Source organism: Spinacia oleracea, chromosome 6 (assembly GCF_020520425.1).
Source record: "Spinacia oleracea cultivar Varoflay chromosome 6, BTI_SOV_V1, whole genome shotgun sequence".
Lineage (NCBI taxonomy): Eukaryota > Viridiplantae > Streptophyta > Magnoliopsida > Caryophyllales > Amaranthaceae > Spinacia > Spinacia oleracea.
In genome coordinates, this window is record NC_079492.1 from 8,846,708 (window position 1) to 8,874,690 (window position 27,983).

A 27,983-nucleotide genomic window follows, 5' to 3' on the forward strand; every position below is an offset into this window, starting at 1 on the left:
TTACAACTTGTAGGCTTCCTCATTATGCATGGCTAATTCTCTCAAATAATTATGCCTTTGAGTGAGCTCTTTAGCTTTTGCTAGCCGTTTAGATTCTTCCGGATCATAGTATGAAACCCTAATGATCTCGTATGACCTAACTTGCTTCCTCCATCTATCGAGTATATACTTTTCCGGTACAAATTGAAAATCCTCCACATCCATGGCTTTCAATATGTGCCTACATAAAATACCTCTAAATTCAAACAACAGGCATGAACAACTTAGCTCCCCTTTAACCTTATCTACTTTAACGTTATAGCTCTTATACCTTTTCCTCCAATGGGGGGAGGTTAGCTTCTCATCTGCTCTATACAATACAAGTGACCCTAGTGAATCAGTTCTGGTAACATTTGTGTGGGTTAAACCTTTACGCTCATGCACAAAATCAGCGAACATCGCGTTCGTGTAAACCTTATGGAAAACATACTCGGCTAACACACTCTTATCGACATCAAGTTGAGGAGGCGTATCTACACTATCAAAATTATCCTCCTTCTCTTCCTCAGCCTTTATATTCATACAAAACTCGTAGTTCTTAATAAACTGGACTAATCCACATTCTAAGTCTACATGAATTTTGAAGTAACGATTCATTCCTTCACTTCTTTGGGTAGATGACATTCCAGCCCAAAATGTGCCTCGGTTGTAGGCTGGTGCCCATTGCCGACGGTTATCATACGCATCCTGCATCCACCCCTTACCACGTTGATTATATTTGTCCATCACAAGGCACCAAGCCTCATCAAACTCATTAGGATCAACCATATCGTGGACAGCTGTTCGGATGAGTGTATCAATGCTTTTCCATTCTGCAAGCTTGCCTAGATTGCGAGAAGCATTCTGTAACATGTGCCACAAACAAAGCCTGTGTGGAACACCGGAGAAAACTTCACTTATGGCTCTACCTATTGCCTTGTCTTGATCGGTCAAAATACCCTTGGGAGGCTTCCCCATGCACTTCAGCCATTCCTCAAACGCCCAAATAAATGATTCAGTGTCTTCGTGTGAGGTTAAAGCGGCAGCGAAGACTATCGATTTACCATGATGGTTGACGCTAACAAAGGGAGCAAATGGCATATGATACCTATCCAATTAACAAGTTTAATGAATACATTTGTAGTATTGCATATATTACCATGCAAATTGCTCACGAAATAAATATAACAATCGAAGACCTAATAACCATGCATTTCACATAGGATAATAATCGTACACCCTAAACCCTAAAACCCTATAACACAAAAAAACAAACCATTATCCCATGCAAGTCACTAAACATTTTCACATGCAGATATAAAACATATAATAACACTTGCCCAAAATAAACATAAAAACGAACTAAGCGCTTAAATATAAATTTACGTACCTATTGCTAGAAAAAGTGGTGTCAAAACTAATCACGTCCCCGAAATATTTGCAAGCCCCTCTACTACGCGTGTCGGACCAAAATGCGTTCTTTAAAATGCCATCTTCATCTCGTTGCATTGAACTATAAAAATGCAATTCAATTCTCGCTGTGATTTGAAATACTCTTCAAGACCGGCAGCATCTCCTTTCTCAAACATTGTTTTACGACGTTCAACAGCTATGGCGTTCCTCACATCCTTTTTGTTAAATGTCATATTATCAAAACCACCTTTTTCAATCAATTGCGTCCCGAAGTTTCTAATGATGCTAACACCCGCCCTTTCATTTATCATTATCCTATCAAAGGTCGGTCCATCAATGCTTCTATAATTAACCATCATTCTACTACAATCGGGACTTAGAGGGTGATTATGATTTAAATCACAATTAACAAGTACGAACTCTCCATTTTTCACTCTACCATAAACAAACATTTTGCAACCAGTAACATTAGACCCTTCACTTTTTTCAATCCCTCCCTTCTTACATTTAAACCTTATTCTATCCATCATATGCGGCCTAGCCTCAAGTTCTCCAACACCTATTTTAGAAACACCCTTAGCTTTGTACTCCGTCTTTAAAATGTCACTTGCCACAAACATCTCAAAACCTTACTCAAAAGCATATCGATGACAAAATTCACTAAATTCGTACCCCGAAGGAAAACACATTCCTACTGTAGGGGGGTTAGCCTTAGAAATATTCATAATAGTTCCGTCTTCATGCTCTGGTTCACCATTACGATCGATATCAACCATTGCACTGTGGTATACATATTAAAATTAATCAAAACTTAGACGTATTAAAGAATAATTAATGATTCATACATATTCAGTATTAATTATTTATCATTATTGCATGTTCGTATTCGATAATATTAATGCTAAATACACATTTAATTAAATAATATTGTATACAATACAAACTTTATCTACGTATTAAATACTACTTTTACAAACATAACATTGTTTTCTCCGTCATTAACAATCAACGTACCGTTTCTTCAGCAATTTAAATTAACTAAAATTTATCAAATGTTGATTAACATTTATAACAGATAAAATCTGATCTATTACATATATCATGAATGTTAATAAATCCAGAAAATATGGTCAACCAAATAAGTTTCATGAAAAATATTAATTACAAGAGGAAACTAAGTTCAAGAACTTCACCTGTAAACGAAGAAGACGAAGGCTGTAACAGAGCAAATTGTTAAAAAGTAGAAATGACTTTTTTTTTAGGGTGAAATTTTGAGCGGGATAATTTGGTGAGGAATGAGGGCGCTTAACATCCCGCTTAGGAAGACATTCATGGCGGCATTAGTGAAATGTTTTCCCCCCTTAAACTCCCCCTTTCCCCCCTAAACATAAATTTTAATAGCTGAGTTGTCCTAATTTTATTGGAGTCTAAGTCCACTCATCTTAGACCCAGACTAACTGTATGAACTCCTAAATAAAAGTCGTTGGGTAGTAAATGTGAGATTATTAAAAAATATATTGTAGGTGGGATTAATAAAAGAAAATCGGCCAAAGGTTAGATTAATATTACCAATTTTTCCTACAATAAATGGCTTTTACTCATTTAAGTGTAATATTTAAACCTAAATATCTCCAAATATGTATGTCAAAAAAATATAACAATTTGATATTGTGAAACTATGAATTGAGACGAGTAAAACAAGATCCCACATGAATATATTTCGAAATGTTTGTTAAAAAAAATCTGCAAGTATCTTCTATTGTGTATAGACCTGTCAAACTGGTCGGTTTGGTCGGGTTGTAAAAATTACTTTTGAGTTCGGGTTAATTTGGGTCGGTCACTTTCGGGTTCGGGATTACAAATGCTTTTTCAAGACCCATAACTTTCGGATTCGGGTCGACCCAACGGGTAAAGAGATTTTAAAACATGTATTATATTTTCATTAATTTAGGTAATATATATACACAAAATATGGCACATATTAACAATTTTTCCTACACAAGTTATATTTAGTCAACTTCAACCATAAAATGGCGTACAATGCAAATTAAAATCATATTGTACCCAATAATAGTAACGTGTTTACTATTCTTAAAATTCCTCATAATCTCATTTATTAGTATAAATACAATGATTTTCAATTGGTCGGGTCAAAATCGGATTCGGTCGGGTTTTGACCCAGTAATTTTCGGGTTGCTCGGGTTCGGATAAATTGGGTTACGGGTCACAAAATCTTGTTCAAGACCCAGTATTTTTGGGTCGATTTTCGGGTCGGGTCGAATTTTGACATGTCTAATTGTGAATGATGTAAGATTACAAATATGACTAGCAAATTACAATGAGTTTTTTTTGTTAACGTAACTATACTTTTATTGGTTGTTTTTTCTTTGGCGGTTTAAGTTGTGTCAGTTTCGTGTTGATAATTTCAACACTAACCCGACCCGTCTAATTAAATGTTTAGTATCGTGTTAACCCTTTAATTAGACGGGTCATAATACGTTGACACTAACTCGTTTTTTTCGTATCTGATTCGTGTCGTATCATATTTTTCCATCTCTACAAATAATCAAATAACATACATATATGAAATCACTAATCCTGAAAGAGTTTTAAAAATGTGCTTAGTACGTCTTCATAATTTTTGGGTGATTTACCCATCCACATACTATATGTTTCATTATCTTTGTAAATAAAAATATTTACATACTAAACCATCACATTTACATACCATAAATATTATTAATGGCTTTGCAACTTTCATAGTGATATATGTTTATCTTTAATCAACATAATAGATAACTTAGAACTTTAGTTCATAATTGTATATGGATCAAATTTATCCAAACCAATTTCATATCATAAAAGCCGATATTTGTTTATAAAACCACAAACGAATATGTTATTGTTACATTTATCGATGATAGATCATTCACGATTAAAATCTCAATCTCGATCATAAAACTAAAATAAGGAAAAACGGATAGAGGGAGTATAATAAGTTTAGATATAATGTACATCAAATATCGTCTCTCTCAATCTAAGGTTTAATGATTTAACTTAACTCTGTCTTTTTTATTTTGTATGGGTCTTTTTTTAAAAGTTTATGTATATGTCACTTTAATTAAACCTTTCAAATATATGAAATTATTCATTATCTTAAAAGTGTATTTATCTAATCTGTTTTATGATTTCAAAATAAAACCTTTCATAAATGTTTACCTAATCTAAACAACAAAATAACTAATTATATCGATAGAGGTTTTAAAATGTTCTTAGCAAAAATTTTTTTGGTGATTTATCCTTTCACGTACTATATGTTTCATTATCTTTGTTGATAAAAATATTTACATACTAAACCATTACATTTTCCTTCCCATAATTAATTTATGGGTTTTGCAACTTTCAAACAATATATGTTTATCTTTACTTCGAACCATATAATACTATTTTTGTTCCATAATGATGTTTTTTGACACTATTCACAATTGAAGAGAGTCTTCTAATTTTTTTTTCCAATACATACGGAAAAACATATGCATGCGAGGTTTTGTTTGATTCGTTTCATCAATGAGTATTTTAAGAATATCAAAATTTTATAATTTTATCTCTTGTATAATTAGAGATAAAAATGATATAAATTACGCATTGGCAAACGTGAAAATTAAAAAATGGAACATCATTATGGAACAGAGAGAGTACAAATTATGGAGTAATTTAAGATAACGAGTTAGAACTTTAAATCCTAATCGTATAAGGATCAAGTTTATCCAAACTTATTTTAGATTATAAAATTAAGGTGATGTTTGTTTATAAAACCATACACGAATATATTATTCTTATATGTATCGACGATTGATCATTTACAGTTAAAATCTCAATCTCCTAAATATTGCATACACTAACTATTGTAGACACTAAATATTGTAGACACTCAATATTGTCTCCCTCAATCTAGCATACAATGATCTAACTTAACCTCGTCTTTTTGTTTTTGGATCTTTTAAAAAATTTTATGTATAACGTCACTTTAATTTTCCTTTTCAAAATATTGAAATCATTAATTATCTTGAAAGTGTATTAATCTAATTTATTTTATGTTTTCATTGTAAAACCTTTCAGAAACACTTACATAACATAAACAACCAAAGAACATATATGTAAAAATCACTAATTATATTGGCAGTGTTTTAAAAATGTACTTATTAATTTTTCGTAATTTTTGGTTGGTTTGCCTTTACACATACTATATGTTTTATTATTTAGTTGATAAAAATATTTACATACTACACCACCTCTTTGCCACCCCTTAATTTATTTATAGGTCTTGCAACTTTTAACACAACATAATTTTGTCTTCTACACCACATCATAGAAATTATAAAGTAATTTAAGATAATCTAAAACTTTAATTCTTAATGTATACTGATCAAGTTTATAAAATCTTATTTTAGATCATGAAAATCGGCGTTTGTTTATAAAACCACACACGGATATTATATTCTTATATGTATCAATGATCGATCTTTTAGGGTTAAAATTTTTACATCCTGAATAAATTGTATCATATACGTTTCTTATTTGAAAACTGAATTATTGTACGATTGCTTATATGAATGCAACATATATGTTTTACTCTAGGTAGTTTATGAGTGTATGTAGAATAAAATTTTGAAAATATGTTATTTCATTAATTGAAACTTACTTATCCCCCAACTGTATTATATTGCATACTAAAATATTCTAATGTTAGACTATTGTAATTAGAGATAAAAATGATACAAAATGTGCAAACAAACGTGAAAAGTGAAAACTGGAACAACATTATAGAAAAGATGGAGTACAAATTATGGAATAATTTAAGATAACGAATTAGAACTTTAAATCCTAATCGTATATGGATCAAGTTTATCCAAAATTATTTTAGATCATAAAATTAAGGTGATGTTTTTTTATAAAACCATACACGAATATGTTATTCTTATACGTATCGCGGATAGATCATTCACATTTAAAATTTCAATCTCTTAAAACTAAGACAAACAAAACGGATAGAAGGAGCGCGATTATTTTTTATATAATGAGTATTATAGAATCCAAATTAATGTTGTCTCCCTCAATCTAGCGTTTAATGATTCAACTTAACCCCATCTTTTGGTTTCTTATGGGTCTTTTTTTTTTTTTTTTAAAAAAAAAAATTTATGTTTAATATCACTTTAATTTTACCTTTCAAAATGTATAAAATTATTAATTATCTTAAACGTGTATTTATCTAATTAGTTTTATGATTTCAAAGTAAAATCTTTGCGGAAGAGCTCACCTAACCCAAACAACCATTTAACGTATATGTGAAAAATCACTAATTATATCGATGGTGTTTTAACATGAATTTAGTAATTTTTCACAACTTTTTGGGGATTTACCTTTTGACACACTATATGTTTCATTATCTTTGTTGATAAAAATAATTACATATTAAACCATCACTTTTCCACCCCGTCGTTAATTTATGGGCTTTGCAACTTTCAAGCAATATATACTTATCTTTATTCCGACCATCATAATACAAATTATGGAGTAATAAAGATAACTTAGGACTTTAGTTCCTAATCTTATATAGATCAAGTTTATCCAAAATGATTTTAGATCATAAACTTAAGGTGATGTTTTTTTTATAAACACATACATGAACATGTTATTCTTATACGTATCAAAAATAGATCATTTACGGTTAAAAAAAATGGATAGAGGAAGTTCGATAAGTTTTGATATATAAGTATTGTAGTCACTAAATATTGTCTCCCTCAATCTAGCATCCAATGATTTAACTTAACCCCGTATTTCTTGTTTTTATGTGTCTTTTTTAAAGTTTTATATAATGTCACTTTAATTTTACATTTTAAAATATATAAATTCATTAATTATCTTGAAAGTGTATTTATATAATTTATTTTATGATGTCAAAGTAAAACCTTTCAGAAACGCTTACTAACCTAAACAACCAAAGAACATATACGTAAAAATCACTAATTATATTGATAGTGTTTTAAAAATGTACTTATTACTTTTTCGTAATTTTTGGGTGATTTACCTTTTAACATACTATATTTCTTATAATTTTGTTGATAAAAATATTTACATACTATACCACCACTTTTCCATCCTCTAATTCATTTATGATTCTTTCAACTTTCAACGTTTATGAAACGTTTACGAAATGATAGAATTGCAACATTTTTTTATTGATCTCAGCTAAGATAATTTTAGACAATTGATTTGATTGCTAAATGAAGTGACCATATGATTTTTTTAATTGATTCGGGCTTAAAATGTATTGGTAGGGTTAATACTAAATATAATATACATATATAAATATGACATATTTGCTGAATTATTAGAGAGCCATGTAGGAAATCTAACAATTTCGGCCTATGAAAAATAAGATTTCTAATTTATTTTTGAATTAAAAAATTCGAGTGTCACGTAGATAAATAATTAGGTGTCACATATATATTTTAATTGATTAATTATTAATAGGAAAAATTGACAAAGGCAGTCCTAACTATGAGCGTTTAACTTTAAAAGGGCCGAACTACGGATTATTCCTACCAGGTCTCAACTATATGGGGTGTCAACTTTGCGTGGGTCTTTTAACCGATAACCGGCTAATTAAGTTAAAATGTTAGATTTCTTTATATTACCTTTTTTTTCCAAATTATTTGAGGGAAAATTAGTAAGTGACGTGTTTTCTCCTTTTCACCATTCTTCTTCACCCTCCATTAATGACTCCTTCATCCCTTCATTCCTCTTCTGTTCACTCCTCTGCAAAAAGTACCTCACCACCACCCGCAACTTTCGGCCACCACCGCTAGCCTCCTATCACCCGCAGGTCCTCCCTCCCTTCCCACCCACTTGCCGCCTCTACCCACCTTCCCTCCGCAATATCCTAACCAGCCTTCCCCCACCCATAGTTCCTAGCATCTTACCCACCACCAACATTGTGTGGGAAAACAAAAAAAATTAACTAACCCCAAGTTAATTTATCGGGGGAAAACAAAAAAATAAACTAACCCAAGATGATTTCAGTGGGAAACCCAAAAATTAAACTAACGCCGAATGAATTTATGGGACCGAAACAGAAATTTAAGCACCCCCATATGTATATATGATGAAAAACAGAAATCGAAGTATAGAACCAACCCAAATGAAATTAATATGCAAAATTAGAGCTTGAAGGAACCAAGATGAAATTGAACGTGCATAAACATAAATTGAATTAAATAAAGATGATGAAGATTATTGTATGAAATGGGGAAGATGATTAGGATTGAACAAATAATGAATAAATGTAGGAAGAGGGAAGAGAAAGTAGCAGGTGGGTGAGAAAGGAGCAAAGAAAGAATGACGGGTGGTTTTTTTTTTTTTAAATTAAACGGGTGGTTTTTTTTATCAAACGGGTCGCTTTTTTTTAAATGGAATGTGATATGTGCCTATGTGGTACTCACCGCACACGTCATCATTTTTACCACCTCCAGCCGGGCATTTTCATAATGGGACCACGCGAAATTGACACCCCATATAGTTGAGACCTGCTAGGAATAATTCATAGTTGGACCCTTTTAAAGTTGAACGTCCATAGTTTGGACTGCCTTTGTCAATTTTTCCTTATTAATATGTACAGCTCCATCCAAAATAAAATACCCTACTAATTAAAAATAAATCTAAAATAAAATTTAACCAAAATCAAACACTAATATAAAATAAAATTCCGGCAAAAGTCAAACACTGATCTAAAATAAAATTCAATCTAAAATAAAACACTAATCTAATATTAGAGCGACACGTAGGAAATCTAATGCTTTCGGCCAATGAAAATAATATTTTGAAATTATTTTGGAATTAAAAAAGTCGAGTGCCATGTAGATAAATAATAAGACGCCATGTAGATATTTTAATTAATTAATTATTAATATTACGCATATACAATTTCATCCAAAATCAAACACTCTAAAAAATAAATCCAAAATAAAAAAAATCTAATCTAATATATAAATATAGCAATTGGTATAAATAGGAGTTTTATTTTAACTTAACAATTTAATAGAACTCATGCATCGCACGAGCTAAAATCTAGTAGTTAATATTTGATACAAAAATTGGATTAAAGGCCGTAATCGGACGAGTTTGGTTAATGAGTAGATTTGTACCCTCGCCTCCATAACTATCTTGATTTGTTATACAATAATTAGAGTCATTATCTCGTACATATTGACGGGAGCCTTTGTATCAAACAATCCCTTATGATTTGTCGCTTGGTTGTCCCTAATCGAGATCTGTAAAAACGTTTAAAAGTTCCGTATGTTGGCTTAAAAAATTGTATCATATGTGTTTCTTATTCGAAAACTCAATTATTGTTCGATTGCTTATATGAATACGGCATATATGTTTTACTATAGGTATTTCATGAGTGAGTATAGAGTAAAATTTTGTAAATACGTGATTTCGTTAGTTGAAACTTACGTCCCCCTACCGAATTTATATTTTCATGACTCTATATTTATTGGTTAGTATATGTTCATATTTAATATATAATGAAATTTTAGTTTAAACTTATAAACAATAAACCTTTTTTCATACTAAAATAATTCAAACACAACTTTTTTACCACAAACGTCAAACCAAGAACTTATCATGTATACAACTTATTAATATCAACTACTAACCCAAAAAATCAGGTATGGGTTTTGACATGGAAACAAAAATATATGAATCTTCTTATTTGGTTCATTACTCTTATTTATTTCATATTTTTTAAATTTTCTTTCTCCTAAGTAACAATACCCTCTACCAAGTAAAATAACTCAAAAAAATAAAAATTAAAAAAAAATACTCGTCGTACTAAATAATATAAAAATCTTACTAAAACAAAGCCTTTTTTACTTCCTTTATATACTTGTACGTTATAGCCCGTAATTAAGTGAGTATAAAGGTGAAATGTTAATCATGGTACAAGTGTCACCAACTTGAAAAAATATAGGAGAGGCAAGACATGTATGGACGGTTAATTAAAAATACTCGTGTATGGACAAAACTAAAAATACTAAAAGGGTGGGGGGGGGGGGGGGGGAGACCAAAGATATATTGAGCGCATTAGAGTGAAAACAATATTTTATACATAACACAATAAATAAATAAAATGATATGAAGGAAATGTGTCCTTCACCCAAGGTGCATTAGTCTAATACCAAGGTTCAGATTAATTACGAACAGTTAATTAAGTGAGATCAAGTGATCGGAACAGCTAGTTGGAGCAATGCTTTCGATCAGTGAGTTCTAATCTATATTAGGCTCACAGCTTACTCTTGACTGAACCTATAAGATCACACCAATGACATGTAACAGATCACCGGATTAAATGAATCGAAAATTCATTTAATAAGCTTTTCGGGAATTAGTTCGGAAAAACATAAATATACGATATGACGTTGGATCGGAATCGTATATCGTATCGCGATTATTCGTAAGCTAGGCGAAACGAATAATCGTATCGTTCGACAGTGATTCGTCAAGTACTATATGATAAACAATAGTCGTAAGGCGTTGGTCGCGGATACGTGCGAGATGAGGCTGTCGGCCCATCGAGCCAAGCGCGCAAGGCCCAATGAGCCAGCAGCTCGCCAGCAGCGAGAGAAAGCCCGCAAGGTCGGCTGGCCGCGCGCGGACAGCAGCGATGGCAGCAAGCAAGCAGCGGGTTGCGTTGCCTTGTGTGCGCTGCTCGTGGGCTTGGTGCGTGTGTTGGCCGGTTGAAGCCTTGTGCCTTGGCCGGTCATGTTATAACCTTAGGGTTATAACACACCACCTCTCATTATGTTTGTTCCAACACACAACACAACTCTAATTCTATGTACGTTTAGTAAAACCTTATCAAAGAGAAACCATAATTCTCTCTTTGCCTTCGTTCATACTGTTCTTCCCTAAAAGCTAAAAACTCTTGAGTGACGTCTAAGCTACGAATCTCAAGACGGATCTAAACGTGTCGGTGAACCAAGTAGAGGAACGACAATTGGATTTCTTTGTTCGTGTTCGTGAATCGTTGAACTAGGGAAAACACGCTTCGAATGTAAATTTGCTTAATCTGTACTTTATATGTGCTTCCTGGCTTTGGGGATTATTCCGCTGTGTTAATGACAGGCTAAAGTCGTATCACCTTATCAAAAATAAACCTAAGTCCACTAGCTAGGTAGCAAGGGAAGTCAGGATCGAATCCATAGGGAAACAATGTTCTTTCTACTATTAATCAACTAATCTAGACTATTGGGAAACAAGAGTTAGTTGGTTTGTATGCTAAGACTACGATGATAATTAAAACAAATAAGAATTCAGATATTAAAGGATCTAGGGCATATGTTCACCAACAAATAACAATCCAGGATGATAATCAATCGACAATAATCAATAAAGTAATTAATTAGACTAACATGCTCTCTCGAATCGATACTAATCATAGACTTAGAATTAACGGGCTCTCGCTACGTATTAATCCTAATTCCACCTATTGACACAAGCCTAAACATCAAATTGCATCTCTCGAATCTTAACTTGATATTGCTAGACTATCACAATTTAACCTGCGCAAATCTAATCGCATAGTAGAATAAACCAATCAATAGGAATCAATTACAATACCAACAATCAACAATTATTCAATCATCCCTTCATTATTCATGGATCCCCAAACCCTAGAATATAAACTACTCACACATAATAAAGGTAACTAAAACAATATTAATCAATGGAGACATAATTAGAATAATTGATAAAGCAAGTAAAAGCAATTAAATTGAATAAACAAACTTTAGATTGAAATAGTACCTAAATGAAGAACAAAAGAAGAACTCAAAAGTTGGAGCTTTAAATTCGAATAATGAAACTAAGTGTAGAGAATTTGAGAAAAAACTAAGATAAAACTAGGTGCTAATGCTAGAATAATAAGATGTCCAACTAAATTAACTAAATGCTATATTTACAGTTTTTCCCATAAAGCCCAACAAAAACCGGAAATAAACTTAAGTAAAACGAGTAGAGGATGTCGTCGCCCGGTCGGGCTGACAGCTGCCCGCCGGGCGAAAAGCTCGAAAGCCGCCCGTCGGGCGCAGGTCTGCCCGCCGGGCGGATTGTGATGCTTCAGGAAATTTCGGCACGCGCCCGGTCGGAAAGTTTCCGCCCGCCTGGCGAAGAGAGATGCTTAGCCAGCTCTGCCTTCGCTACGCGCCCGCCTGTCATCGGGCATGGGCCGCCCGCCGAGCGCTCGTTGACTGCAGGAGTTTTCACTTGCTCTCCCGGTTGGCGAGGGGAGAACAACCGGGCAAAAAGCTAAATGAACTGTCCTTTGCCCGTAACACCGAGTCTAACTTTCGGGGCTCAACCATAAGCATCTAAGGCTCCCGCAAGTCGACGATAGTCGTCCCGAACTCCCACTGGATTACGTAGTGGCCTAAATTACCATGCAACGAGCCTAAAAAGGCCAGTTTCTCACCAATTAATCCTGAAACTCAAGGCACACTTAATAACACATATTAGTACTAAAAACGGCTTCTAAGAGCTCATTTTATGCATAAAAAGTACTAAGGGACGGGGCTAAACTCTATATAAAACACACATATCAAACTCCCCAAAGCTAGATCCTTGCTTGTCCCTAAGCAGGGAAATCATCGATGAATACAAGATCAACTTCACCCCTAACATATTCAAAACGAGAGACATAATTCAAGGCAAAATTTAACGAGCATGCATCAATGTCAACCAATCAAATCCACCCAACCACAAATCCTCCCTAACAATTGTCACGCAAAGCGAACCACAAGTTGTAATACCTCGTATTTTTATAATATTTATAAGTATATTTTATTATATTTATAAATCATTTTACGATTTTTGGAATTTATTTCGCATTTAAATAATATTTAAATGTATTTTATTTAATTAGAATATTTATTATTTTAATTAATTACGAAACAAATTTAATTTTCGAGTCGGGAAATTTAATGGGTTGCAAGTAATTTTAAAGGTTCGGGTTTTAAATGAAAAGTCCAATTCGTTTTAGTAAACGAGCCCAATCAAAAGAATTTAATTCAAGTCCTAAGCTAGCCCAATCATTTAATTCCCTAAGCCCAATTCTATTTTCCTAAGCCTAGCCCATTGATAATAGGGAGCCTATAATTAGGACTCCTCATCATTAAATGAACCCCTAAAATTCATAAACCCTCTTTTGCTTTTCTTGCCCCTCACTCCAACTCCCTCTCCTCTTTCGTCCGCACGCCCGCACGCCCGCACGACCATCGTGCCCTCGTGCTCGTGCCCCCTCCACTTGTTGCGTCGTTGTTGTGTGGCTGTCGCTGCTGCTCGGCGTCACGCCCCAGCGCGCGCCCTGCTCTCCCTCTCTCGCCCACTCCCTCTTGCTCACAGCCCGCAGTGCGCACTCAGCGTGTCCTGCGCTGCTGCTGTGTGCTGCTGCTGTTGCTGCGTCTCTCGCGCACTCCAGCCTTGCTATCTCGCCCCTCCTTCGTGCACAAGCGCCCTGCCATGGTGCCTTGTCCCGCGCGCCAGCGCTGCTCGTCGCCCCTTAATCCCGCGCGCGCACACACGGACGTGTGTGTGTGTGTGTGTGTGTGTGTGTGTGTGTGTGTGTGTGTGTGTGTGTGTGTGTGTGTGTGTGTGTGTGTGTGTGTGTGTGTGTGTGCGTGTGTGTGTGTTGTTCGTGTTCGTTATTCAATTCTTTTTCGCCCAATCACTCTAATTCGTGATTGTTCCGCGCTATAGACCGGATTGGTATAATTCTCTTCTTCCTTGCCTATTCTATTTAAATTCCGTATTTTAAATTATAATATTATTATTGTTTTGGGTGATTAAAATGCTGGGAATCGGTTGTGAACACCGTGCTTTGAGGATTTACGTGTTGTGATTCATTAGGCTTGTTTTAATTATTAAAGTATGAATTTTCAAATTTGTTTATTTAATAAAGGATTGATTTTTATGATGAAAAATTGGTTTTATTGGGATTTTCAAGTTAGGGTTTTAATCTAGACCTAATGAGTCAATTGATTAGCATAATTAGGTGATGATTTTAATTATGATAATCAATTATATTTTCAGATTTGAATAAAGGCTTAAAGTGTTGATTTTTTTTGATTTTAAAGCTGGAAAAAGTGTGTTTTCGTACTAGGGATTGGTTTTGCAAATTGAGACGATAATATTGTTGAAAAACGATTGAATTCTAAAGTTTAAATGAGGTTTTAGATTTTATAAAGTTGCTGGAAATTTAATGAACTTGGAAATAATTTAAGTTTTGTTATTTTGATGATAGGAGGTGATTTCTGAGTGAGTGCTCGTTATTGCAAAGTGGCCCCTACGCTTAGGTATTCAAGGCACGTACAAGTCTAGGGCGACCACACTATTTGTCAAGGACATTACATGATTGTTGATGATGTGAATTATATTATGTGGATTCATATTTGTTTTGGTGAACGATCATGTGGATTATTGTATTGGCATTGTTGAATTATTGGTTGGACAAGCGTGTTGGGATTATTATGAGTATGAATTTCATTGTCAATCACGTTGTTCAATATTTATGCATGTATGGTTTGTTTTGCATGCAATGGATGGATTAATTATTTGTATGCTATTGTACGGGATGTCTAGCATACTTTGAGCAAATTATTCGTACTTCGTTGTACTATTTATTTTACCACATGTGAATGGTTAGCTCACGTAAGCCACCGCACATGTAGGGTTCAGTTGGGAATACTTTGTATGAAATGAATTAGGATTTGTCATGCAAGGGCACAACCCTCATGTTAATGGGCATGATGTGGAATCTCACTTTGGTGAGGAGGAACATGGTAGTAATTTTACAAGTGTCTTGCTTTGTTGATCACAAGTCCTAAGACATTAAAATGAGATTGTTTTGGTTATCATTTATTAATTGTATGTGTGTACGTTGTTGAGTCTTGAGTTCACCTTTAATAAAATATTAATAAACGTAAAGTGCAACTAGAAAAAGCTTCAAAACTCTTGGAACGTATATACCTTGAGTATGAACAATGGGGGGAGTCTTGCCGGAAAGCTCGTACTCCTACTAATGATACAAGACGTTGTTTCATTCATATTATGCGCAGGAATTCCGTCGGTATGGCCCGACACTCGGTATGGCCCGATTTTATTATTTATTATTTTGGTGTATGGTTGGCTCCCATCACCTTTCCTTTATGGAATATTCTTTTGGCCCGTTCGAAGCTTATTCTAATTAAATTGTGAGTCAAGATTCGAGTCAAGAGTCGAGTCTTGTATTCATGGTTTGTTTGCTAATTATTAAATGGCTTTTGCATGTTGATTAGTACTTGGTGAGTGATGCATGCTTTTAGTTTTGTTTTACTCTATTCTTGTAAGTACTCAGCTTTTGCTGACTACGTGCTTGGTGTTTCTTTGGTCATGGCCTTTGCTTTAATGACCCTATGATGATCTATCATTTGCACTTGCATTGATGGGGAGTAGAATAATATAGCAGGTTGGTAGATTGAATTCATGTGGCTTGGGATGATCGAGAGAGTTGCATGCTTTCGTATTTTAAACTATTTATTTATACTTTAATTATGTTTGAAATTGTTGAACTTCTTATACTTTGGTTTTTGGGCCGTCATGGTTCCAAATTGTAGGAGGCCTCGATATTTCATTTATTATGTTTTCAAAAGTTAGTTGACATTAATTTCCGCTGCGTAATTCTGGTACTAGCCTTAACCGTTATCACGGTGGCGGTAATACTTTAGTAATTCCTTTATTTTGAGTTGGAAAATGGTTTTATAAAAGCAAGGAATTATTAGGGTGTTACAAAGTGGTATACTAGAGCTTAGTTTCATTACTTCTTTGTAGTAAGCAATACTACAAAGTGGTAATCGGTGACTAATGCAGAACTTTAGGATTTTTAAATATTACTTTCCTAAAGTCAAAACGTATTATTTTGAGTACTCAATATTTTAAAGGTCAAATATCAATTATTTGGGTCGTTTGAAATAAGTTGAAAAGTCGGATTATTATTTAATTTAATTTAATTTTTTTTCGAAACTTTTAATTATTTGAAATTTTCGAAATAAATTCGAATTATTTTTCAGATTTCTTTTTAAATATCCGAATTCATATATTTTATTCGAATTTTTTTTCGAATTTAAAAAAATAAAATCGGATTTTCTTTAATTTTCCGAAATTTATTTATTTATTTAATTGATAATTCTTATTAATTTTCGATTTTAATTTTAATAATTTCAACTAAGTTAGGAGTTATTTCTTAATTAATTTCGAAAATTAACATTATTTTTAAGTGAGGAATGGGTAGACTAAGAAGGGCATATAAGTCTAAGAATGCATATTATGTGACAATGTGATTTATTAAGTGCCACGTATGTGTTCGAATCATGTTTTATCTTGCTTCATGTGATTAATTGCATCATATTTCATGTTGAGCATATACTTGTGCATTGAAATTGTATGGCTCCACGAACTATTTATTGTATCCTTTTTGGGTTGGAATTTCTATGGGAACGCGTTAGTAAGACTTTTGAGTTGTGAATTTTCAGGAATTAAGGATGCTACCTTCTAAGTTCACCCGTCTAGGATACTTAGAGAAGATGGATAATGAGACTCCTCACATGTATGTCCAGAAGATCGTGTTTGCTTGCAACTACCTTGCCTCGACCAAGGATATGCCCCACCTTAGGCACAAAGATAAGAAGGCTAGTATGGTTATACATTGTTTTCCCCATAAGAACCCTTACATAGACCTCAAGAACAAGTTAAGTGATATGCATTTTAACGATGGTACCCCTAATTGGTACAAATATGGGACTGGAGATGGTAGGTGGAAGTATGATACTGAGGTTCTTACTACTATGTTAGAGGTTGCGGAGAATAGCTATGAGGATGGGAAGTACTCTGCGGGTCTAGGTATGGGCTATGGAGGAATAGAAAGTGATGGTGAGGATGGCATGATCCATGATGAGCAAGCTAGTGATTTCGAGGAGGACGATGATGATGATGACGTAGTAGAGATTGAGAATCCTAATCCTGTTGTTCCTGAACCAAAAATTGAGATATCTAGTGGATCTGAGGATGAGCTTGAGGAGAATAATGTGGTTGATAGTGAGCCACAACAGAATAATGAGGCTATGGATGAAGACTCTGATCCGGAAAAAGACTTGGATGATCCTAATGATCAAGACTTTACTCCAGAGCAATACAAGGAAAGAAAGGATCGTCGTGATGACGTTAGTCTCTAGAAAAATGTAATCCTTAGTTTTATTTTTCGTCGAATAATAAAGTAGCAAAGCTACTACTTATGGTTGTTAGTTCTATCATAGTTGGAGAATAAATGTTATGTCATTAGTGGATGTAAGACCTATTCATTGAAGCATTGATAAAAGAATAGAATTTCCTTTTCGTTATCTCTTAAGTTCAATTTTCAATTCTAAGTCTTGTGGGTATCGCAAAGGGATTAATTGTTATTTCTTCAATGAAATTTTATGTGAAATGTGGTCAAGTAGTAACCCTCTAAATCATGCATCGAATAGTGGGGTGAGAAGGCCCAAAAGTGGCGCCAACTTTTCCCCTAGGGCACGTGTAACTGTGTTCTTGTTGTGAGTAGGTTCGTTGTCGAACTAGTGCCTTAGTAATGTCATGTCCAACCAATATTAAAGTTAGCCTTTTATTTTATTCAGGAGAAGGGATATGGCTAACCAAGAGATTTCTGAAGTGGTTAGACAACTAGCTGAGGTAGTTCGAGACCTAGCTCAAACTAGAGCCAACCCAGTGCATGATCCGGTTGGGGAAATGTTTTAGAAAATATCTCAAAGGAAGCCTCCACTGTATAGCGGAGAGATTGAACCAAGTGTGCTTGAAAACTGGTTGAGAGAGTTTGACAAGCTTATCGTAGCTGTGAATTGCCCCGAAAACCTTAGGGTGAACAGTGCTGTGTATTACCTGAGAGGTGAAGCTGATTTATGGTGGAAACGATGTGAGAATACCCTTAGAGCCACACCTAACTTTGGGTGGGAAGCATTCAAAACTGCACTAAGGAACAAGTTTTACCCACCTTATCTGAAGAAGCAAAAGGCGCAGGAGTTCATTGAACTCAAAATGGAGGGTCTGTCTGTGACGGAATACTATTCTAAGTTTATAGAGCTGTCTAGGTTTGCACCTGAAGTGGTGGCAACGGAAGAGCTCAGGGCTCAAAGATTTGAGAATGGTTTGACCATGGACTTGCAACTGTTGTTGTCTGGAGAGACCTTTTAGACACCCTGTACGGAAAATCTGCTCATCTGTATGGGTTACAACAAAGGAAGAATGGGAGTACTGAAAAGAGAAAGGATGGTGGAAGCTCGAATCAAGGGAATAACCATCAAAATCAGGGGAATTTTAAGAAGCACAAAGGGAATGAAAACTTCCAGTTTAGGGCTAACAATGGTGGTAATCGCAACAACCAAGGTGGTGGAAATCAGTCTGGAAGGAATGGAGTAAGGACCTACGAATGTAGGTGCTGTAACATGAATCACCCTGGAAAGGATTGTGACGGAAACTTAGTAACTTTTAGATTCTGTCAGAAGTTAGGCCACAGGGAGTATGAATGCTATTCTAAGAATGGAAAGCCTAACCAAGGTAACCACCAGAGCAATAATCGGAATAATCAGAACAGAAATGAGGGAAATGGAGGTGGAAACCAAAGGAATTACCAAGGTGGTAACAATGGCAATAGCAATGGCAATCACCAGAACCATGGAAAGCCTGGAGGAAACCAACAGCAGAATGGGAACCGAAACAACAATGGAAACACCAACGGGGGTGGCTATAACAAAGGAGTTGCCCAAGGAAAGCTGAATGTGATATCTAGGCAAGAAGCGAACATTTCCTCTGACGTCATAGCGGGTACTTTTTCTATTAATTCCGTCTTAGTTAAAGTTCTATTTGATTCTGGTGCGACTTATTCTTTTATATCAATAGATGCTTTGGGGAAATTAGGGTTGAAAGAGCCTGAAATAATTTAAGTACCTATAGTCATACCTATTGGTAGCATAGTGAAGTGTACCAAAATCCATAGAGATGTGCCTTTGACCATAGCCAAGACCGTGTTCTTATCTAACCTAATCGAGTTTGAGTTAGGAGAGCTAGATATAATTCTAGGAATGGACTGGTTGGCCATGTTCAAAGCCAAAATAGATTGTGAGAAGCAGAAGGTTCACTTGAGGTCTAGCCTAGGCAAAGTAGTGTCATATCGTCGTTTTGGTAAGCCTAAGAACATAGGGATTATCACGGCAATGGAACTCGTGAAGCTAGTTGGTAAAGGGCACCCAGTCTTCTTATGCAATGTGAGAAACCTAGAGCATGTGATCAAAGATCAGCTTGAGGATATTGCAGTAGTTAATGAATTCCTTGATGTGTTTCCGGAAGAGATCCCGGGGATGCCTCCCAATCGACCTATTGACTTTACCATAGATTTAGTGCCTGGAACCGCGCCTATTTCAAAAGCACCCTATCAAATGGCTCCAGCAGAAATGAATGAGTTAAAAGGCCAATTGGAGGATTTATTGGAGAAAGGTTACATTAGGCCAAGTGCATCGCCTTGGGGAGCACCAGTGTTGTTTGTGAAGAAGAAGGATGGAAGTATGAGGATCTGTATAGACTACAGGGAGCTCAATAAGGTCACAATCAAGAATAAGTATCCTTTACCTAGGATAGAAGACCTATTTGACCAACTGAAAGGAGCAGGAATCATTTCAAAGATCGATTTGCGTTCGGGTTATCATCAATTGAGAATCGCTGATCATGACATACCAAAGACCGCATTCAGGACTAGATACGGACATTATGAGTTCACTGTTATTCCTTTTGGGTTAACCAATGCACCTGCAATATTTATTGACTTAATGAACCGTGTATTCCATGCCTATTTGGACAATTTTGTAGTGGTTTTCATAGATGACATCCTAGTGTATTCCAAAAGTGAAGAGGATCACACTGAACACTTGAGATCTGTGTTGAGTACCTTGAGAGATAACCAGTTGTATGCCAAGTTCTCAAAGTGTGAGTTTTGGTTGGAAAGAGTTGCATTTTTGGGATATTTTGTATCTAAAGAAGGAGTGGCAGTTGACCCTGCTAAGATCAAAGCTGTTAGTGAATGGCCTACACCCAAGAGTGTGACTGACATCCGGAGTTTTCTGGGATTAGCTGGCTACTATAGGCGCTTTGTGATAGACTTCTCTAGGATAGCCAAGCCCATGACTACCTTGATGAAGAAGGAAGCAAAGTTTGAATGGAGTAACCAGTGTGAGGAAGCATTCCAAGCCTTGAAGACGCGATTGACAACCGCGCCAGTGTTAACCTTACCAGATGAGAGTGGTACATACGATGTGTATAGTGATGCCTCTAAGAATGGTTTAGGGTGTGTATTGATGCAGAACGGGAAGGTTATTGCGTATGCGTCAAGGCAGTTGAAGCCATATGAATCCAATTACCCTACCCATGATTTAGAGCTAGCTGCTATAGTGTTTGCATTGAAGATATGGAGACACTATCTGTATGGTGTGAAGTGTAGGATATTTACGGATCATAAGAGTTTAAAGTACATCTTCACACAGAAGGATCTGAATATGCTCCAACGAAGGTGGTTGGAGTTAATCAAGGAATATGATTTGGATATCCAGTACCATGAAGGAAAAGCCAATGTAGTTGCGGATGCCTTGAGTAGGAAATCAAGTCATAGCATTAATGCGTTAGTAGTTGCTAACGAGCTGTGTAAGGACATGCAGCGCTTGAACCTTGAAATAGTAAGTGGTGAAAGCCTTGAGGGAATGATGAATTCCTTAACCATCCAGCCGTCAATATTTGATGAGATTAGGGAGAATCAAGTTGGTGATGTAAAGTTGGAGCGAATCAAGGAAAAGATTTCGCAAGGTAAGGAGTTAGATTTCCGAATCCATGAGGATGGAAGTTTGAGGTACAAAGGCAGGTGGTACGTGCCTCAAAAGTGTGGAGAATTGAAGGAGAAATTAATAAGAGAAGGGCATAATACGCCATATTTTGTGCACCCGGGTGGTGACAAGTTGTATAAGGACTTGAAAAAGGTCTATTGGTGGCCAAGAATGAAGAACGAAGTGGCTGAATTTGTGACTAGATGTCTGACTTGTCAGAAGGTCAAGATAGAGCACAGGAGACCTCAAGGAAAGGTCCAACCTTTAGAGATTCCAAGCTGGAAATGGGACTGTATTTCTATGGACTTTGTCACTTGTTTGCCTAAGTCAAAGACCGGAAATGATACAATTTGGGTTGTGCTAGATAGGTTGACTAAGTCGGCAGTGTTTATACCAATGAAGGAAACCTGGAAAATGGAACAACTTGCTAAAGATTACATTAAGAATGTTGTGAAGTTACATGGAGTTCCTAAGGATATCGTATTAGATAGGGATTCAAGGTTTCTTTCGAATTTCTGGAAAAGTGTGCAGAAGAGCTTTGGTACGGCATTGAAAATGAGTACAGCCTTCCACCCAGCCACAGATGGACAAACTGAGAGAACCATCCAAACCCTTGAGGACATGCTTCAGGCATGTGTCATTGATTTCCAAGGAAGTTGGAAAGATAGCCTAGATTTGATTGAGTTTTCATATAACAATAGCTATCATGCTAGTATTGGAATGGCACCATTTGAGGCTTTGTATGGACGAAAGTGTAGAAGTCCCCTTTGTTGGAATGACATTAGTGAAACCGTAGTGTTGGGACCTCAAATGATAGAGGACACCATGAACCAAATCCGAACCATCAAATCAAAGATTCAAGCGGCGCAGGATCGCCAAAAGAGTTATGCAGACTTGAAACGTAGGGATGAAGAGTTCAATATAGGTGACAAGGTGTTGCTCAAAGTGTCACCAATGAAAGGTGTCATGAGATTTGGAAAGAAAGGGAAGTTAAGCCCTAAGTACATAGGCCCATATGAAATCTTGGAAAGAATTGGAAAGGTAGCTTATAGACTAGCCTTGCCTATGGACTTGCATAGAGTGCATAATGTGTTCCACATATCTCAGTTAAGGAAATATATCCCGGATAAGTCGCATGTGTTGCAACCGGAGACCATAGAATTAGACCAAAGTTTAACCTTTGAGGAAAGACCTGTCAAAATCCTTGATAACAAAGTGCGTAGTACACGTACTAATGATGTGAAAATTGTCAAAGTGTTGTGGTCTAATCAAGAATCTGAGAAGCAACTTGGGATGCGGAAGACGAAATGAGAAAGAAATATCCCGAGCTTTTTCCCGAGGTTAGTTGAGTTACGGGGTCGTAACTCGTGTCTTTTAAGGGGGGTAGAGTGCGGTAGAATTTCGCGCTTTTTACCTTGTTTTCCCATATTTTATGCTCAATTTTGTGCTTTCTGTTTAATTTGCACTTGTTATTGTCCTGTTTAATCATGTAAAGAGTACAACAACTTAAATTTTTTTTGCAAGTGAACGGATTAAAAGTCTCACAAAGTCTCAAGTTTGAGTTAAAATTTTGATTTCCGAGCCCAAGTTTCGGGATGAAACTTCTTTTAAGGAGAGTAGACTGTAATACCTCGTATTTTTATAATATTAATAATTATATTTTATTATATTTATAAAGCATTTTACGATTTTTGGAATTTATTTCTCATTTAAATAATATTTAAATGTATTTTATTTAATTAGAATATTTATTATTTTAATTAATTACGAAACGAATTTAATTTTCGAGTTGGGAAATTTAATGGGTCGCAAGTAATTTTAAAGGTCCGGGTTTTAAATGAAAAGTCCAATTCGTTTTAGTAAACGAGCCCAATCAAAAGAATTTTATTCAAGTCCTAAGCTAGCCCAATCATTTAATTCCCAAAGCCCAATTCTATTTTCCTAAGTCTAGCCCATTGATAATAGGGAGCCTATAAATAGGACTCCTCATCATTAAATGAACCCCTAAAATTCATAAACCCTCTTTTGCTTTTCTTGCCCCTCACTCCAACTCTCTCTCCTCTCTCGTCCGCACACCCGCACGCCCGCACGACCATCGTGCCCTCGTGCTCGTGCCCCCTCCTTTTGTTGCGTCGTTGTTGTGTGGCTGTCGCTGCTGCTCGGCCTCACGCCCCAGCGCGCGCCCTGCTCTCCCTCTCTCGCCCACTCCCTCTTGCTCGCAGTCCGCAGTGCACACTCGTCGTGCCCTGCGCTGCTGCTGTGTGCTGCTGCTGTTGCAGCGTCTCTCGCGCACGCCAGCCTTGCTCTCTCGCCCTTCCTTCGCGCACAAGCGCCCTGCCCTGCTGCCTTGTCCCGCGCGCCAGCGCTGCTCGTCGCCCCTCAATCCCGCGCGCGCACACACGGACGTGTGTGTGTGTGTGTGTGTGTTGTTCGTTTTCGTTATTCAATTCTTTTTCGCCCAACTACTCTAATTCGTGATTGTTCCGCGCTATAGGCCGGATTGGTATAATTCTCTTCTTCCTTGCCTATTCTATTTAAATTCCGTATTTTAAATTATAATATTATTATTGTTTTGGATGATTAAAATGCTGGGAATCGGTTGTGAACACCGTGCTTTGAGGATTTACGTGTTGTGATTCATTAGGCTTGTTTTAATTATTAAAGTATGAATTTTTAGATTTGTTTATTTAATAAAGGATTGATTTTTATGATTATAAATTGGTTTTATTGGAATTTTCAAGTTAGGGTTTTAATCTAGACCTAATGAGTCAATTGATTAGCATAATTAGGTGATGATTTTAATTATGATATTCAACTATATTTTCAGATTTGAATAAAGGCTGAAAGTATTGATTTTTATTGATTTTAAAGGCGGAAAGAGTGTGTTTTCGTACTAGGGATTGGTTTTGCAAATTGAGACGATAATATTATTGAAAAACGATTGAATTCTAAAGTTTAAATGAGGTTTTAGATTTTATAAAGTTGCTGGAAATTTAATGAACATGGAAATAATTTAAGTTTCGTTATTTTGATGATAGGAGGTGATTTTTGAGTGAGTGCTCGTTATTGCAAAGTGGCCCCTACGCTTAGGTATTCAAGGTACGTACAAGTCTAGGGCGACCACACTATTTGTCAAGGATATTACATGATTGTTGATGATGTGAATTATATTATGTGGATTCATATTTGTTTTGGTGAACGATCATGTGGATTATTGTATTGGCATTGTTGAATTATTGGTTGGACAAGCATGTTGGGATTATTATGAGTGTGAATTTCATTGTCAATCATGTTGTTCAATATTTATGCATGTATGGTTTGTTTCGCATGCAATGGATGGATTATTTATTTGTATGCTATTGTACGGGATGTCTAGCATAATTTGAGCCAATTATTCGTACTTCGTTGTACTATTTATTTTACCACATGTGAAGGGTTAGCTCACGTAAGCCACCGCACATGTAGGGTTCAGTTGGGAATATTTTGTATGAAATGAATTAGGATTTTTCGTGCAAGGGCACAACCTTCATGTTAATGGGCATGATGTGGAATCTCACTTTGGTGAGGAGGAACATGGTAGTAATTTCACAAGTGTCTTGCTTTGTTAATCACAAGTCCTAAGGCATTAAAATGAGATTGTTTTGGTTGTCATTTATTAATTGTATGTGTGTACGTTGTTGAGTCTTGAGTTCACCTTTAATAAAATATTAATAAACGTAAAGTGCAACCAGAACAAACTTCAAAACTCTTGGAACGTATATACCTTGAGTATGAACAATGGGGGGATTCTTGCCGGAAAGCTCGTACTCCTACTAATGATACAAGACGATGTTTCATTCATATTATGCGCAGGAATTCCGTCGGTATGGCCCGACACTCGTTATGGCCCGATTTTATTATTTATTATTTTGGTGTATGGTTGGCTCCCATCACCTTTCCTTTATGGAATATTCTTTTGGCCCGTTCGAAGCTTATTCTAATTAAATTGTGAGTCAAGAGTCGAGTCAAGAGTCGAGTCTTGTATTTATGGTTTGCTTGTTAATTATTAAATGGATTTTGCATGTTGATAGTACTTGGTGAGTGATGCATGCTTTTAGTTTTGTTTTACTCTATTCTTGTAAGTACTCAGCTTTTGCTGACTACGTGCTTGGTGTTTCTTTGGTCATGGCCTTTGCCTTAATGACCCTATGATGATCTATCATTTGCACTTGGATTGATGGGGAGTAGAATAATATAGCAGGTTGGTAGATCGAATTCATGTGGCTTGGGATGATCGAGAGAGTTGCATGCTTTCGTATTTTGAATTATTTATTTATACTTTAATTATGTTTGAAATTGTTGAACTTCTTATACTTTGGTTTTTGGGCCGTCATGGTTCCAAATTGTAGGAGGCCTCGATATTTCATTTATTATGTTTTCAAAAGTTAGTTGACATTAATTTCCGCTGCGTAATTCTGGTACTAGCCTTAACCTTTATTACGGTGGCGGTAATACTTTAGTAATTCCTTTATTTTGAGTTGGAAAATGGTTTTATAAAAGCAAGGAATTATTAGGGTGTTACACAAGTGCACAATGGAATTCAAGACTAGTGCTCACGCACTCGTCACTCATTTATGTGGCGGGTAAAAGATGTACCCGTTCGCTCTCCTCCCAACATGTAAGTGAACAATGCCCTCCCAAACTCACAACACTCGTGTGTCTAGAAAAACATACACTCAACCTAGTAGTCGACTCGAAAAGTGTGATGTTATAACTTGCATTGATAAACAACTACTCTCATATTAATACGACCCTATGCACAAAGGTCGGAAGGTCTTCAAAGCTTGTAATGATAGGCTTAGGTAAGGGTGCGGTAAATTTCGGTAAAATGTGAGCTTAAAGCCTTGGCTTTGGGGAGCATAAATCCTAAATATAACCATGATCAACCAAGATAATGACCATAACTCTCCCACTCAACATATGACAAAACAACAAACAACCAACACCATACCTTCTTGCCTTTTTCACAATATAACCAACACTCGTAAGGATATGAACTTACAAAGCTTGAGTGAAATAATACTTTGAAATTTTTCTGAGAGTAATATATTTTTTCTCTTTTTTTTTTTTTTCAATCTCTCCTTTTGTTTTTCTTTCTTTTAGAAACCTTCACATTTCCTTATTATTCTCATCTCTTTCATTTTTTTTTCAACTCATTTTTTTTTCTTTTTCAACAACAAATATTATAAGAAGACCTCTTTTTTTCAATACTCAATATGCTCAAAATGTACCACACTACAACTCCCTCACCTCACTACTATTAGCTCCCCCAAGCTAGGCTTGGGACTATTAACCAATGGGGCTTTCACGGGCTTGTAATATGGTTAGTCACCGAATAAAGGGCACAAGCACAACATGGGTAGAAAAAGAGGGAACAAATGTATCTAAACTCATCTGAAGGCTACCTAAATAGAAAAATTCATTCGTCCTTCTCAATTTTCATGTATATGAATCATAAAACACTACTAATAGTTGCAAACCAATACTCAAAATCAACGACACACAAGGAACTATCACACTTTCCTAACCAAGTCAACTAGTCAAGCACCAAGTCCACAAATAGTTAGTCAGAGTTGACTCATGTCATGGCATCAAAGTAATCGAGTATCAAATCATGGCTAACACATCCACATTGCTCATCATCAAATGCCAAGAATCAAAACAATTTTCAATCAAAGGGGCACAGGGAAGCATGATTTTTCATTCATCGGAACGTATTTTTGTATTTTTTTTCAAAGCGATAAACTAATCTAGAAAGCAATAAACACAAAAAAGTAAACACACCAAAATAAGAAAACACGAAATGAACAGAAAACATACATAATATGTACAGGTAAGTGAAACTCCCCCCCCCCAAACCAAATCAGACAATGTCCTCATTGGCTCAAGGGTACCGAACCATCCTCATCATCAACATCATCACTGATGGCCCTGGCCATCATCATCATCATCATCATCACCATGCCCGTGAATAGGGCCCGCTCCATACCCACCGTAGTAGTGAGTGGGTGTAAAGGTGCCCCTAGCTCCCGAGACTCCATAGCCCTCCGCCGGGTAACCAAACCATGAAGGATGCTGGGCCTCCTGAGGCACGACACCCTCTCGAGAAAAGTGGTCATATATGGGGAACATGGCCCTCTGGTGATCACCCTCAAAGTGATCGAAGCGAATCTCCAACCTATCCATACGCTCCTGCAAAGACCCGTGCTCCCCCTATGGAGCCGGACTACCTCTCTGTCTCGCCTCCCTCTCTCTACGCCCACCCCTACGGAAGTAGGTACAAGGCACGAGCTCGGGCTATGGCTGCGGCTGGGGCTCAGGTAGGGGTGGCGCCTTCTCACCTACATAAAGATAATGGGGCTGGCCTCTCTCAAAACGGGTGAGCCCTGAAGTGTCAAGTAGAGTAAAAAGGGCGTTCCTCTTTAGCATCCATGACATCTGATTGGGAAGGAGTGTCCTGTACTCAGAGTGTACCCTGTAAAGACTCCCAAAAACTCCAAATCC

General features: G+C 36.1%; 1 protein-coding gene across 1 annotated transcript; it reads right to left on the reverse strand.

Annotated features, from left to right (window-relative positions):
- LOC110777680 (protein FAR1-RELATED SEQUENCE 5-like) lies at positions 1-27,442 on the reverse strand. Its single transcript, XM_056831882.1, has 4 exons — positions 27,374-27,442; positions 2,625-2,646; positions 1,573-2,059; positions 1-1,126 (listed from the first exon to the last, which is right to left on the reverse strand). The coding sequence occupies exons 1-4, from the start codon at positions 27,440-27,442 to the stop codon at positions 1-3; spliced, it is 1,704 nt and encodes a 567-aa protein (XP_056687860.1).
- Positions 27,443-27,983: the final 541 nt, after the last annotated feature.